The 16,314-nt window shown below is 39.2% G+C and overlaps 1 protein-coding gene and 1 pseudogene across 1 annotated transcript; one reads left to right on the top strand and one right to left on the bottom strand.

The window, feature by feature from the left end:
* Positions 1–1,683: 1,683 nt before the first annotated feature.
* Positions 1,684–11,734, bottom strand: LOC103696499 (diaminopimelate epimerase, chloroplastic). The gene is made up of 9 exons (XM_008778161.4): positions 11,336–11,734; positions 11,068–11,235; positions 8,739–8,809; positions 7,352–7,409; positions 6,111–6,290; positions 4,425–4,509; positions 2,657–2,716; positions 2,179–2,252; positions 1,684–2,063 (listed from the first exon to the last, which is right to left on the bottom strand). The coding sequence occupies exons 1-9, from the start codon at positions 11,594–11,596 to the stop codon at positions 1,947–1,949; spliced, it is 1,074 nt and encodes a 357-aa protein (XP_008776383.2). The 5' UTR covers positions 11,597–11,734; the 3' UTR covers positions 1,684–1,946.
* Positions 11,735–13,392: 1,658 nt separating this feature from the next.
* Positions 13,393–14,049, top strand: LOC103696491 (annotated as a pseudogene).
* Positions 14,050–16,314: the final 2,265 nt, after the last annotated feature.

The following is a 16,314-nucleotide window of genomic DNA, read 5'->3' as shown; positions in this document are numbered from 1 at the left end:
CGTTCGAAAGCACCAGGAGTTTTGTTTTTACACTTGAATTAGATAAATGACAATGAGATGAGTCCAAGTAATGTATCAGTCTGCACCATCGATCTATCTATTCACCTCTTTTGATGAATCACATTATCGGTTTGGACATGGTGTTAACATCTTCATATTCATATTCTTATAATGCCTAAACAGAAGATTTGTGTAGGATCCACAACCTCCATTGGAGGAACTCTCTACATCTTCCATTTATCATTGATTTAATCCATCTTAATGCAAAATAGTAATTCAGCTCTTAATCAAAAAAATCAAACTAATGGAAATCTTCAAATCACATACATCATGAACAAAACCATGAATTACCATTTTGCCTGTGCACAGCTTCTCATTTGTAAAGTTGCTCATATCTAATTTAAGCATTTTAAAAGCCTAACATCTCCCAATGCATCTCTCCATCTAATAGCCACGTAGGATTTGGTTCTTTAAAGTATTCCAACAGTTAGGCATTTCACTACATAGTGAGCAAATAAATAAAGGAGAAACCTAATGTCCAAGCACATTACTTATAGTCTCTAACTTATTGAATAATTTATATTTTCTTTCTTCACCAACCATTAAGCAGCAAAATTCAAGTTCATCAGATGCACTGTTCATTTAACAACAGCCCCGAAGTTACAATCAAGAATTTACTCAACCCCACTGAATGACATGCTAGCTAAGCCTGACATTGACCAAATTCAGATTTCCTAGTTGTATCCCCACGTCAAACAACTGGTCAATAACTATAGTTCATGTCCAACTCAGCTTCTTCATCCAGATCTTATGACAGCAGACTCTTGCTAAACAACCTGCTAAACCTATCTTTCCAACAAATATTCTATTATCCTAACAAATGTAAGAAACATACTGACCAAAATCCTTGGAAGCTCTTGCTGATTCTTGAAGTCCTCCTATCATTAGCCTGCATATGATACTAATAAATGTTTTAACAGGTAAGAAGTGAACGTTGGGGTCCTGGTATATATTCAATTTGCGTTCCTTGAAAAAGGAGACCGTCCTCCAACCCTCACAAGGTTCAGCTCTTTCAAAAACAGATCGGGGCCTACAAAGTGGAGGACAATAAGAGATAGAACAGAGTGCTCGAGACAATGGCATTCTAACAATGAACTGGGCAATTACATAGTGCAACAAAATCCGGAGGACAATAATTTACACTAGAAAGGGAGAGAAGGTTGTTGTTCTGATAACCACAATTTGACAACAAATGTGTCTGCCAACAAGAAGAATACAGCGCGTCAAGAACATATCTGAGTGGCCCATTAGAATCAGGTGCTATGATACAATATGATGAGCTCAGGGTCTAGATTTGAGCAGGTAATTCTTTAAATCTTAATCAGAACTAGAGTGTGGCACGTGCAATGCACGTGGTCTATAAAAATGAACAGTAGAATATAGCGGGCAGTGCATACACATTGGTGAGTTTAAAGAGTTCACAGTCAAAAAGGATTCTAAATGTTCATGTTAGGAAAGAGTTCTAAATATAGAAACAATACAGTTGGTAGGGAAAGAATTCTAAGCACAGGTCATATAGCTGAAAAAAGCGGAAAACCTCACGAAATGTGGAGATGCATCATGAAATATTATCTAACTTGTGCTTATAAACAACAGTTTTGGTCTATGCACCATCACAAACCCTGAACACTGCATAAGAAGAACTGCACAAAGCTGTCAGGCAGCAACTTCGTCTGCAAGTAGTTACGAGCCTTAATATAGCAAACTGACTGTAGCTACAATTTGCGAGTGACATGTCATCATGTAAACTACAAGTAACAAAATTTCTGACAGTTTACAGACATTAATATACATGTTGCAAATAATACTCCAGAACATCTTTCAATTGGACTCATTTATCATGTCCTCTTGGAGCAAAGGTCTTAGAAACTAATCTAAATGCTGAGCTAAAGGGGGACAGATCCATAAAACACTACCTCTGCAGGGCCTGTCATGTAAACATGATTGTCTTCCTCCCTCCACTCAATCTCCAGTGGCCCACCAGGCAAATCAACAATGCATATCTGGTTCAAAAGAACATTGGCCAAAAGTATAGAATTAATGATGAGGATGGGAGAAGCATAGAGAAGAAGATAAAATGGACACAACTTTAAAATCACATGGTAATACCAAACATACCCTTTCAGTGCGGCCCTCTAGAACTGCTGCAACAACGACTGCACAAGCTCCAGTCCCACAGGCTAGAGTTGCTCCTGCAATTCAAAAAGAATTGAGCAATCCAATTGCTCATAAAACAATCACATGATAACAAAATGGAGACTCCATGAGTATCTGTGACCACAATCAGGACACAGGACACTAAGCATGATCTGTAAACAACTCCATAACTGACTCATACAAAAGAATATGGTATACAACCACGTTAGGATGACATTTTTTCTACTATATAGTGCCCAAGAGGGGAGGGGGGATTCTATGCTGCATAACATCACTGAGAAGATGAAAGAAGCTTTAGAAAATTTCTGCTCTTGAGAAAGTAGATCCAAACCACCACCACCGCCACCCGCCTCCCAGGCCACCCACCAGCCTTCTCTCTCACTCCTTCACACAGATAAACACATGTGCACACATAGTAAGCAATAGCTCTCAGATATACCTGCACCACGCTCCCATACACGCATTTTCAGGTGTGAACGAGAGAAGACTTGCACAAATTCTGCAAGAAAATGATGACCAAAGAATTCAATCAGCCACCAAAAAAGGGATTCTCTGTGCTCTTTAGTGTGAGCAAAGGTGGACAGCACCACCAAAGATTTTACGGGTTAACAAAATAGCAAATAACTTATAGTTGACAAAACATGAACTAAAATACCAAGCTTGGTGGAAGCAAGCCCAATTGGATGCAGATAGGGAAGCACTAGAGCATGTGATGGAGAACTACAGCATGCCCACTTACAGTGATCAATTAACATTACTCACATAAAGAGCTTCGGTGCTAGAAAATAAAGCATATGCAAAAGCAGAAAATAATTGAAGCATTAAATGGAATAAAAACTAAATTGCAATTTCAGAGGTCACATATTACAATGGTAGCTAAGACCACAAAAAATGCAGCAGAGCACAACTGAACCAAAAGAGGCCTATCCCTTTGCTATTCTTAAGATGAACTTTGAAGGGAACAAAATAAAAATAATGAACCATATCTTGCAGCATTTCAGGATTGCAAGAGGCACATTCTGGTCATCCTTGCCTATTGTCTGACCCAAAATCATATTGATGTGAAATGAACAGTGATCCAAATTATCTAACACCATAGTCTAAAACCATGAAGTGCACATTGGGTGAGACAAGGATGCAGGGCATATCACATGTTGTAGGATGAAAATAGTACTTGAAATTTTAACCTGCATGTGTTTGACTCTGAAGTAGGATGAAGTGCATGTTCTATGATAATTATTCAGATGTATTTAGGATATAATAGTGAAGATGGATGGAGCCCTTGCACATGAAGATAGTAACATATGGATCACAATTAATCTAAATGGAACCCCATGACCATGCATTTTGGGATCACGAGAGACTTATGGGTGGTCTTATGTAATAAGAACATAAATGCATCCAATATGAACTCATGAAACACCTGATATTGTCCTCATGTCACCATACTCAAATCAAGCGCATATATGCTTATGTAAAATTGATCTCCCCCCTCCCCCCTTTTTCAGAGAAATGATGGGATCACATCACCTATAATTTTATTTTATTATAATAAACTAAAGGTAGATAACAAGGTAAAAAGGAGCATAATATCTTTCCTCTTGAACATAGAACATATAAAGACACATCTATGTGCCTTAAAATATAGAAAGGAAGAACCAAAAAATACCACATTAACTGTAGGGTACCAGCAATATGAAACATAAACCTTCCTAGGAAACCAAAAAAATGCAGAGGTGAGCCTAGGCACAATGATAAGGTTGCTCCATTGTGATCTATAAGTCAGGTTCGAAATACGGAAACAACCTCTCTCACACATGATGTTAAGGCCAGACACTTGACCCTCACCAGACCCTACAATAATGGGAGCCCCGTGCACTGGACCACCCTTTTTTTAGAAAACCAAAAGGCATTTTAGCCCTGAAGACCATGTGCCAACAAACCAAAATGGTGGCCAACAAACAAACCATTCTAAAAATTGCCAAGTGACTAGAATCCACCAACTCAGCCTTCTTAACTTTTCTGATTTCACTGTAGAACCATGTGCAAGAAAAAGCATACAAGATGAACCACTCCAGGTAGCAAAACAAATAGTTAATGATTTCACAGTGAGAATGCATCCAAAACTAATTTACAGGACTGCAGTGGTCATAGTAACAAGCAATATAGAAAAAGGATGTGTATATTCAAGAAAATATTTAAATAACCTGTATTAATTCGAGAGGGGAACATTTCATGGTGCTCGAATTTTGGACCAATATCTTCGAGCTTCAAGTCATCCACCTCCATTGCCTGTAAACAGCTAGAATGAGACATTGTATACTAATAATTCAAAAGGCTTACTCAAGAATTAATAGTTCAAGAACTTATGTTGGACACACATAGAGATTGATTCTAAATCTTTTACATTGCACATTCATAATGCATAGTAGGGATTACGACTTGTTTCAGCTTTTCTTTAGTGAGGATGTGTCCAGCTATGGAAAGATAAGACTGACAAATTGATTGTTCAGCACATTGAATAATTTTTGAGAATCTCACAAAGAAATAAAGGACTCCAGGTAGATATAATGGAACACTAGAGCTTAATATGCATGAATATTTGTAACTAAGAAAAGTCAAAGACCATAACCATAAGCACCCATCAACCCTTCTCCCAGCTATTAAGGTTGGCAATAGTCAAAGATTGTACTTAAAAAAATTAACAACTCCAAGTTTAAGCATAATCCCCTGAAGTGCTATTTCCCCTAATACCTCCTGCACTTCAAAATTCTAAAAAACTAAAAAGATCACTTCATGTTTTCTCTTTACCCTGTAGGGCCACCTTTGATTCACCTTAGACTTCGAAATAGTCAAGATGAAGGGGGAAGACAGCAAGGTTTAATATAGGGAACTGCAATCATCTCTGAGGCACAAATGATCGACCCTTGAAGCAGCACAGTTTATGCTGATCCCATTTAAAATTCAAAAAAGAAATAAAGAAAAAGTTACAACAGACGGTAGCATGAATTAACCAGATCTCATCTGTTGTAGCCTGGTATTTTGTCTTACAAGTGCGAGGATGGAATTTCTGTTTCCCCTAATACTTCTGCACTTCAAAATTCTAAAAAACTAAAAAGATTGGTTCATGTTTTCTCTATACCCTGTAGGCCACATTTGATTGACCTCAGACTTTGAAATAGTCCAGACAATGAAGAGGGAAGGCAGCATGATTTGATATAGGGAACTCTAATCATCTCTGAGGCATGAATGATCGACCAAAGAGCAGCTCAGTTCATGCTGTTCCCAATTAAAATTCAAGAAAAGATAAAGAAAAAGTTACCAGTAACATCCTTTACAATTAATGAAAGACAAAAATAAGACTACTGAGCAAATAGATCCGAGTTAATAACCATGCATCAGCATTTTAGATTTTACAAATGTTAACCAAAATCATTAAATAAACCAAAAAGAAACATACTGAACCCATTATTCTTTCCCCTTAGCACTTGCTTAAGTGAATTTGTTCCCGTTGGAGCCACTAACAATATAAAGGTGCAAAAGCTCCCAGATAAAACTTAGAGTATCCACTAATGAACACATAACAACATAGAGGAATGGAAGGCCACTTCCACATCTAAACTTAGAATTGCAGTTTGTTTAATCTGCAATGGTGGAACTGTTGAAGGCTTAAAAAAAAAACAGCCAATTGACAGTTCATTAGTTCAATATCACGAATTTAATTATCAAATGAATCTATTTAAACTAAAATAGTTGCCATATACTAAAGGAACAGAAGAAGCATGATGTAAACAAGCAATAACTAGAGCAGGCACACAATCAAACCCAACACAAGCTGAAGAAACTTCTGTAAATTGACAATAGTCATGTGTTTGAATAGGATTACCGATTACCTTATATGCTTTCATGCCAAAAGTGATGCAATGAGGATTTCCCATACTAACACAGGTCACATTCCATGGTATGCCATCAACTACCAATTCAGCTTGGATGACAGCTCCATTCATGTTTCCTGGAAGCTTAGTAGGAATATCTCGTGCTGTAAGAATAGGCTGACCCATATCCACTTTTACCTGTAAAGAAAACGATTATAAATGGTGTTACAAAAACAGGCTGACCTATATCTAGTCATATATAGAACATGTAATGTTGAAAATAGACAAAACCCATTTTAAAATTTAAAATCAAGACATATGATGTCAACTTCCTATAGTAAAAAATTTAAACATCCAAAAGTATAACAAAAAGGAAAGAGGAAAGTCCTGAGGCATCAAATGACACCAAGCAAAGAGACCCAAGAGTCATGCCCAGAAAATGCAAATACAACGACCCATAGATGAGAAAAATACAAGAACAACATAATACTGTTTAGTCATTATGTTCCATAAAAAATTCCACAAAATACTAAAGTTACATATATTCTTGAAATTTAAGTTAGTGTTGTTCTTACAAATAGTAAATCATATTGATAAAGGAAAAAAAATGCTGACCTGTGAACTGGATTATAATTATAATGGAATTACGTATAAAAATTATGTAAGGGGTTAAAAGCAAGAAAATCTTTCAAGAACTCAAGAAAAGTGTAAGCTTAAGGAGGGCTACAAGGGATAACCTCACAACCTGTCCAGGTAGTTGCAATATATACTGCCAGACCATTCTTAGATAGTAGGGTCAATACAGAATATGGCAACATACTAAACTATTAACATAATGCAAGAATTTTTTCAAAGTCTTAATGCAATCTGGTGATATGTGAGTCTATCAAGTACATTTATGCGTTCCAACACATTACTACATGCAGGCAACTGTTTGCATATTATTTAACAAAGCAAGAACAGTAGAAAGGAATACTAAGTTTTAGAGGAGTGCTCTTAAGAATATTGACTTTCAGAGACATTCATAGCTTTTGATTACGAAGAAAACAGGAACAATATGCACTTTTAGGTTTTAAAAAAGAAATTTTATAAGCAACGGTTCAATGGTGATTCTGATTTGCTTTTCACTTATTGGTTACATAGTTTAATCTAATGCAATTAGGTAAAAAAAAATGTTCCTCCATGTATAAACCCATCAATATGTTTAATTGGGAAATTAAATATCAAATAGAAATTATGAAATACATTATTGAACATACCTTTCCATCATTTTGGATTTCTGGAACAATTAAACCAGCCCCAGTGTGAATCGTAAAACTGCAAGATACACAAAACATGTAAACCTCAACATATAATAAGAGCAATTAAACATATATGAACAAGAAATATTTTAATAAACAACAAATTTAACAATCATCCAAGTATATCTAGAAAAACAGCACATCAACCTTCAACAAGTTGGCCAATTTTTTGTTTCTAGACCATTAAACAATTGCACGGCCTACCTAAATTTGTTATTGTCAAACAGCAACAACAAGTTAACATGCCAACGAAAACACAAGGCATGCATAACAATAATGCCGGTTTTATTTTATAGATTATTTTCAAGAAAAAAAAAATTATGATTAGTTAAATTTATGGTTACATACATACATACATTCATATGTGTAAACACACACACACGCACACACATATATATATACACATATCTATATATACATATGCACATACAAACATACATATGCATACATACATACATGTGTGTATATATATGCATGTATCCATGAATGCATACAGGTATGTGTGTATGTATGTATATATGTTGCATCCACCCTAAATAGAATACTAAATATTTCAAAGACCTCTATTATTACAAAGAGACAAAAAGATTCCCCTGGTCAGCACCAGTTTGGTTACCATGAAGTATTTCTTCACTGAGCTCATATCCGATCAAATGGACTCAAAAAATCAAGAAGCAAATCTTTTGATTGTTAGGACATGTCTTAAAGCTCCAGCATATCTCATGACAATTGATGCACCATCACTGGATACTTCCAATTCATGCAACATCACGATAAGGAACTGATTATATCCTCTCAAATACTCTGTGGACCATCATATCTTGGCAGGGTCTCCTCTCCCCTGCACCATTGAAATTCTTGGACAGGAGAAGAGGAGGAAATCCACAGGTCAAAGATCATCCGCTGAGTTGCATGGAACAACCACCTCCTGCCTCAAGTCAAGTACTAAATTTTATTCATCAAAGGCAAAGAACCAAAGTTTTACACCCTCCAATAGTTTACCGACACTCCAAACCAAAACAAAACATTTATGAATCCTATTCTCGATACATGTTACTATCGTTTGTTCATGTTGACCAATTCTATATCCTTTCATTAGAAATTTACATCACTTTGCAGCAACATTCTCTACACTTAATTTTTCCCTTAGTCCTTGTACTTGTACTTTCGCCATTTGAGCCACGTAGTAGCAAAATTGGAGCAACAAATGACAAGAACATGACAACAGCATATGGAGGGGGGATGGATTATCTATATAGAAATTATCCAAGGACTAGTTCCAACCATAGTTTTAATCTAGATAATTCGAGAGAAGTACAAACTAGACCAGCATAAGTGACAACACCTTTTCATCCCATGAAGGTTTTCAAGCTCCGCAACAAATCGAGCAAAGCAGCGCACTCCATTACCGCACATCTATATCATAAAAATTTAGTACATGAAAATACATTAGCACTTTAACCTACATGCCCGCAAAGAGTCTTGCTTCTTGTGAAGTTAAAGCTGCATAGCTATTGAGATATATAAATATATAAGGTTTAAGGCAAAAAAAACAGGATGAAAATAGTTCAAACAACGAACATAAATGCCTGCTCCGCATCACTTACATAATAGGATTATGATCTTAAAGACGGCTTCTAGATTGATATAGAAAGGGCAGAGCAACTAGATTGATAAAAGCCCAACTCGAATAGCAGAAGTGGTAGGAGAGAAAAATGATAAAGTAAAAGATTACAAGAAGAAAGGCTTAAACGATAGGTGATCAAAAGAGTAGCAGTTTATGTTGTTTTACTAATTGCAGTTCACGGTCTGATTTTGACCAGATATGGATTGAAAATGCAGATGAAAGAAAGATAGCTTCATTAACATTAATTACTGCACATCCAGTGAATGCCAGCCACTTGAATGCCTCAACTTCTCTTTTTTTTTATTTCTCTTGTTTAATATTGATAAAAAAGGGTTCCTTTTCAGTTCAAAGCATAAGTATCAGCCACAGATCTAGGGAATTGCATGCCATTTTGACTTCACTTTTTTCCTTTCCTTCCATATAATAGAGAACTCTTTTAGGATAAAAATCTCATACCCAGCATAAACATTGATATAACTTTCCCGTTGCAAATAACCTTTCCAGATTGTGAAAACTCGTTACGATCTCAAGTCTAATTTCAGCTAAATGTTTCTTTTCAAGAGTCGATCCAAATCTCCACTTTTGATAACTGAAAAACTATACATATCAACAACCAACACTGCTACTACTGTTATAAGCCTTCTCGAGATCATAGTTTCCACCTTATGATATAGTGCCAACTCAAGAACAACTTCTAAAAACTAGTATGCATGCATTTAACACATACAAATAGTACTGGACACATATTAATTAATATACATGCTCGAAGTGGACAGTGCATGACTGGACATATATTTAACAATTTTTCAATTAATTTGAATGTATAGATGCTCGGATTGAACAAACAGAGTAATCTCAGTTATAATGCATGTTAAGTCTCCTAGATAACTTCTCAAGAAGCACTAGCCATCTCTGTATAAACATTCCAAACTTTTTATTTGATAGTTTGAATCATCACTATGAAAAAAATCAATTTTCAATTGAAGAGACAGATTAATTTTGATTGAAATGCATTTTCTTCCACACAACTTTTTAATAAGCACCATCTATCTCTCCGTGAAAATGAAATCTTTCATTTAATAGATCAAATATATGCTCGTTGAGATCACTGAAAGAAGCATGTTCCAAGAAGCACTAGAGGTAAAAGGTAAAAACAAATAGTGGAAGAATTTAATTTAAAAAACGAAAATGTATTTTTATTTGTAAAGTTAAATGATATTTTTAAAGGTATTTTTATTTATAAAAGGTAAAAATAAACCACAATTTATGTTTCTCGACAGTCTAGCTATTTTTATTTGTAGAATGAAAATGTTAAATCTAAATGGCGGCATGTACAAATATATTCAGGCATAAATGGAGAATGTATTTCAACAAGTTCAATCATTTTTCCATTTTTGGTACAGAAAGACATGAAAATTGAAACTCTATAGTTTTTAGAAAACAAATAAGTGTTCACAATCCAGCTTCCATATGATGTTTAAAAAAATACACTTTAGCTTTTGCCTACATGGAGTTGCATGCTTAATCAGATTAAAGAGATCTGATGTTCCTTAAATATATAACAAGAATCCAAACTTCTTAGTCGATAAAAGAGTACAACTATCGATAACCACTCCATTCGCCACTCGGTTCACAAGTCAGCAGGGATTGGTGTGGTACACCGGGGATAGATGGTGTCCGGCAGTACCCTTTGGCCGAGTTCAATATAGGACCGGTGAACTATATTGTGATATGGCAGGTGTTCTCAAGCATTTTCTCTAAATAAAAATCAAATAACAAAACAATGTTTAAATGTTGATTTATCTCGTAAGTAAAACAGAAGAACCAGTGAATAAACACTATGGACAGATTAAAAGGAAAAGAAAAAAGCAAGCAAGAAAGAAAGAAAGATGGGAAATGGAATCATCGACTCTGCTTATAAGAATTGTGTCCTTCTATTGTATAAACACAAACAAATGTTCGAGCTGATTAAGACTCCTATCCACAGCCATAAAAACAAATCGATCGACTTTTAAACATATAAATATTCTCCAAGAAAACAGATTACCTCAGGCTCGCTGCCATCCGAGTTAAAGATCCTCATGGAGTAATCGGTGCCATTGATCCCCGGCATTGCAAAGATTACACCATCGGCACCGATGCCAAAATTTCGATCGCAGAGCTTCACGGCCTGCTCGGGCGTAACACTGGGCTCCAAGGAATCCCTATTATCGACCTATATGAATAAGATAAAGTCCACAAGAACCGGATCAAGAAGAAGTCCACGCCCAAGAAATCAAGAACCAGAGGGAGAGAAGGGAGATCGCATCACGAACCATGATGAAATCGTTGCCTAGGCCCTGGTATTTGACGAAATGAAGTAGGCCGGACTCCTTCCGATCCAATAAAAAGGCATCGGGGGACTTCTTGGGGGCCTCGACGCTCATGGAAGCCGCCGGCGATCGAGAACTAGGGGTTCGGAGAACGAGGACGGGTTTGTAAGATGGAATCGATGGAGGGAGGCGGAGTGGAGAGATCGAGGCGAGAGAGCGAAGAGAGGAGTGGGAGAAAGCGAGGGAGACAGGGGCGGCGACCATGGTCTTCGGTCTCCGAGCCGCCTCCCTCTCGAGTGTGGAAAGGTTCGCATACAAAGGGGTAGGAGGGACTCGTCACTCGTTGCCTGACGGTGCCGCAGAAGGTATCCGACCTAATGTCGGCAAGCGCAAACCTGACTTTTGGTGGGCTTCATGGGAAGAGCCCGGGGATGTAAGCGGGTTAAACTCGGATCAAATCCATGCTTTTATAAGACAAATCGAATTCGAATTCGAATTCGATTTTGCGTCCATCGAATGAATAAAAAACTACTATCGCCGATCCTGGTCTCTATCTTGCACCAGAGATGCGTTTCCTTCCAACCGCTTCCAAGTTTTTTACGGGTAGGATTGGGAAAGTGGGGAGAGGCACGGCTTTGATGAGATGAGGGGCAAAGAAGTAACAAGGTAGGATATAAAAATCTCACCCCATTATGCAGTATAGAAATTTAGACAGAGCCATATAATAGAGTTATACCATCTAATACCGGTTTATCCTAGATTAAAGACTGTTTGGAGCTATGTAGTTGAAGTTAGCACTGCCACTCAAGTTGAGTTGCAACTTGAGTTGAAGTAGTTATCTTACAAGAAAGTTTATTTCTTATATTTGGAAGAAAATTTGAGAAAAAAAAAAGGAGGCATTTTTGACCGGTATTCTATTGAACTTTTTACATGTGAATGCTAGGTTGGAGCACTCAACATATATAGAGAAAAGGCATTTTGAACAAGGAGATTGATATCGAAGCTCTTAGTGGAGAGGGTTTGGGTGTGGACCTAGGTGCCCATAGGGAGGGAGTGGGCAGTGGACCAGTGGTGCAAGTCTTAAGAAAGGGAGATAAGATGAAAGAGAAGGAGCAGAAGGGGTGGGTGGTGGCAGGATAGAGGAGGGAAGCATCATAAAATCCAAGAAGGAGGGCCGGCCTCTCGCAGGTGATAGGGACTCACAATGACATCGAGGGGGTGGTAATGAAAGACTTGAGGCAAATGGGGGAGGAGAGAGGAAGGAAGGTAGGAGGAGAGGCCCTCTACAGTTAGGTTTAAGGCGGAAGACATGGCCATGGGCCTTCCGGAGGTTTGAGGGGAGATGAGAGGAAGGGAAGGAGGAAGAGGACACGAAACTTTTTTTTTTTTACTTAAGATGTCTATTTAAGTGGCTGTAACTCATTTTTGAGACTATTTTAAGAAGTCGACCTACCGTAAGGTAGCTTTTATACAATTTGAATTGTAGGTATCCAAACAGGTGGATTGGAATGCATATATAACGTGCGCTACATGTGGCTTATGTTATAAAACCCTAAACATCTCCATAGAGTATCTTTATTCCCTTCCTCGAAAAATAAGTTTGGCAGCATTAGTGTAGAATAAGATCCCTATTCCAGCTTTGTACAGTCTTCAGAATAAATTCTTAAAGAAGAATGTCAAATTTAATTTGGTTTGGATGTACAATTCATGTATTTGTGATGTTTGAACCAATACTAATGAGATGGTGAAGCGTGAACCGAAACTAGACCGATAGTCGGTCAAACTTCTAGTCCGGGTTTTCACTCGGCGTGCTCCAGGTATCGGAGCACGAGCGACATCGAACCTGCACATTGAAGCGGTATTGTTGCATCTCAGTCGTCTAATACCGCTCACCATCTTTCGCCGAAAATTGACGGATATAGAGGCTACCAGCTTATCAATCCGCGCCACAACCCATGAGCCAATCACCATCCACTACTTTCTCATATTTATATATGTATTCCTCCAATGTAATCCCTCTCTCCCCTTGCGAAACCTCCCGTCTTCTCCCTCTCCCCCCCAAACCTCCCCAAGGCTTCCGAATTTGTCATTCCCTTTGTGTTTCCCTCTCCATTTCGATTTTCGATGCCATTGAAGGTGGAGACGAAGCCGGTCTCTGATAAGCCAATGGAGGAGGAGAAGAAGGCGGTGGCAGAGAAGGCCTCGACCGAGAAGAAGCCCAAGGCGGAGAAGTGTCTCCTGAGCAAAGAAGGCGGACAAGAAGAAGAAGAAGAAGGTGACGAAAGGGAACGAGACCTACAAGATCTACATATTTAAGGTGTTGAAGCAGTTCCACCTAGATATCGGGATCTCGACAAAGGCCATGAGCATCGTGAACTCCTTCATCAACGACATCTTCGAGAAGCTTGCCCAAGAGGCTTTAAGGCTCGCCCGCTACAACAAGAAGCCGACCATCACCTCCTGGGAGATCCAGACCTCCATCCGCCTTGTCCTCCCCGGTGAGCTTGCCAAGAATGTCATCTTCGAGGGCACCAAGGTCGTCACCAAGTTCACTAGCTCGTAGGTCAAGATTTCCTTTTCACCTTTTTGTTCTAAAGAAGAAAAAAAACATTGTAGTTGGGGGGCTTTGGGAATTCATTTATGATTTCTATTTGATGGATATAAAGAAAGCTAAGATGTATTGCAGAACATTTAATCAGAAGCAGTTTCTATTTTATTAGTGGATATGCGTGCAATTCTGGTTTTCCGTGAAATTTCTTGTGTTTTCTTGCATGTCTGGCTATGTTTAATCTGTTGACTTAGATGTTTTGTTGGTGCATGGTTTAAAGCTGAAAAAATTGATGGATGGAAGGGAGAATTGTTCTTTTATTATTATTATTATTATTTTGCTAAAATGGGTATTTCAAACATTACGAGTACGGATACATCCAATGGAATTAGTAAACAATAGGTCTCGAAGTGCCTTGGGCAATTCCCTCTTCCTAGCCCACAAGGTGCCTCCTGAGTGGCTTGCTATATAGGCAACCACCCAGTTCGCCGCTCCATTAGCCTCTCAGTATATATGCTACGCTTGAAAGGCCACTCCATCTCCAACCATCACCCATATGTCTCGGAGCAGGGGGTGACCCCCTCCGCCACTGCACGAGCCCCTTTTGACCCATTTGATTACGGTAATCGAGTTGTCCTCCAGTATGATCAAGCTAGACTGAAGCACATGCCGCGCATGGCACATGCCTACCTATGCCGCTCGTAACTCTGCTTCAGAAACCGAGGTGTCGAAGATCTGACAGCCACCACCCGAGAGTTTGAGCCCTTGATGACAAATCTGACACCTCCTCACCTGCCTATGTCCAAGATAAAACTGTCAAAATTGATCTTGAAGAAACTCGGAAGTGGGGGCTCCCATGTAAAAAATACTGTAAAGGGTGCCGCCTAAGCAGAATGGGGGTCTTAGGTGTCCCGAGTTGCAAAAGACACCCGACATAAACCTGCATGAGTAATCTCTGTCGTCTGTGCCCGAGCACGCTCCACTATGAACCTCGAGGATGGATTGGTCTCACCAAACATTCGAGCGTTCCTTGCTAGCCATATCTGGTAAGCTGTACAGGATGCTCCAATGGCCATTCGATGCATCTGAGGGATAATGGACCACCGGGAGATCACCTGTAGGAAAGAGTCCCTCCGACTCCAAACCTCCTGCGGGGTCGCCGCCGGTCTCCAGACCTCCATCACCCACGCACATTGGAACAGCACGTGGTCCACCATCTCGTCCACACGACACCCTGCACACTGGGGGAAAATGTGCAATCCTTGTCTGCTCAGCATCGATCTCGTTGGCAAGCGCTCTCAGGCCACCTTTTAGAGGAATAAGGCCACCCTCAAGTGGAGTTCAAATCTCCAAATCCAACCACAAACCGGTCTTTGGCTCGTGCTCGTACTCCTGGGGGAGAGCCTGAAGAACATGCCCAACCTAGATGCTAGCTCTGCATGAAGTGCTCCAAACCCTGACATCCGAGCCCGCAAATCTCGAGACCGGAAGCGATCGAACCCGCTTTGCTAAGTGCTCACCAAACAACTGGCCAAGCCTATCATCGTCCCACTCCACCTCCTTGGGCCTAAGGAGGTCGCACACCCTGAGTCCGTCTGCTGCCTCAACGTTGATCGTAGTCGGCCAGAGTCGTAAGGGGAGCACATCCACCCACGGATTCCCCACCACATCAATGCTTCGTCCATCGCCAATCAACCATGTAGTATTTGCCAAGGTAGTAGGCTGGGAGAATTGTTCTTTAACGTTTCAACCCGTTGAGGCGGAGTTGCCCATTCAAATAATCTGAAACTTTTTGTTTACTGAATACCTCCATTTTGCCTGGTTTGATTATTAGTTCAAGTTCCCACCCTAAAAAATGTGGATTGTACTAACTTCATAGCATTTCTCTTTGATGTAAAATGTGCTGTTAAATTCAGTATACCAAACTGCTGTCACATATGCGAGGCTATGTTTTGCGCATAGATTTCATCTACTGTGATTGAATGGATCTAGAGGTAGACTAAGGTTGCAGACAAACCTCCCTTGCTTCGAAACATTTGGTGGTGTGGGAGTTGATGTACCTTCTTTTGGACTAGTTATATCTACCATAAGACTAATATAGCTACCCTCTATATCGGGGGTAGAGTTGTGGACGGCGTGGGCTGGTCTGGGTCCCGGCAAGTACCGCAAGCTAGAGTAGTCTTCGGCCACGGTGATTGGCTAGATCTAGGAGGCACCGGTGGCGTGGGTGGGTGCCACCCTTACTTCAGAACATTCGGGACATGGTAAGTGGTGACGTTGTCTTTCAGGCCAAGCATGGTTATAGAGAGGCTAATGGAGCCGTGGATTGAGTCGTCTTATATGTAGCTAACTACTCTAGAGGAGAGGAAGGTGCCTAGAGCACTTCGAAACTTATTGTTTTTTGATTTTTTTGGATGTATCCATACTAAAATTG

This window comes from Phoenix dactylifera, chromosome 12 (genome assembly GCF_009389715.1).
Source record: "Phoenix dactylifera cultivar Barhee BC4 chromosome 12, palm_55x_up_171113_PBpolish2nd_filt_p, whole genome shotgun sequence".
Taxonomy (NCBI): domain Eukaryota; kingdom Viridiplantae; phylum Streptophyta; class Magnoliopsida; order Arecales; family Arecaceae; genus Phoenix; species Phoenix dactylifera.
This window is presented reverse-complemented; position numbering and strand designations above follow the sequence as displayed.

Excerpts from the sequence above, each read along its gene's own strand:
- LOC103696499 (XM_008778161.4), bottom strand. The coding sequence starts at position 11,596 with ATGGTCGCCGCCCCTGTCTCCCTCGCTTTCTCCCACTCCTCTCTTCGC. Across the intron at positions 4,510-6,110 it reads TTGGCATGAAAGCATATAAG|GCAATGGAGGTGGATGACTT; the intron begins GTAATCGGTAAT and ends AGCTGTTTACAG. Across the intron at positions 2,717-4,424 it reads CCCCTCTCGAATTAATACAG|AATTTGTGCAAGTCTTCTCT; the intron begins GTTATTTAAATA and ends ATTTTCTTGCAG.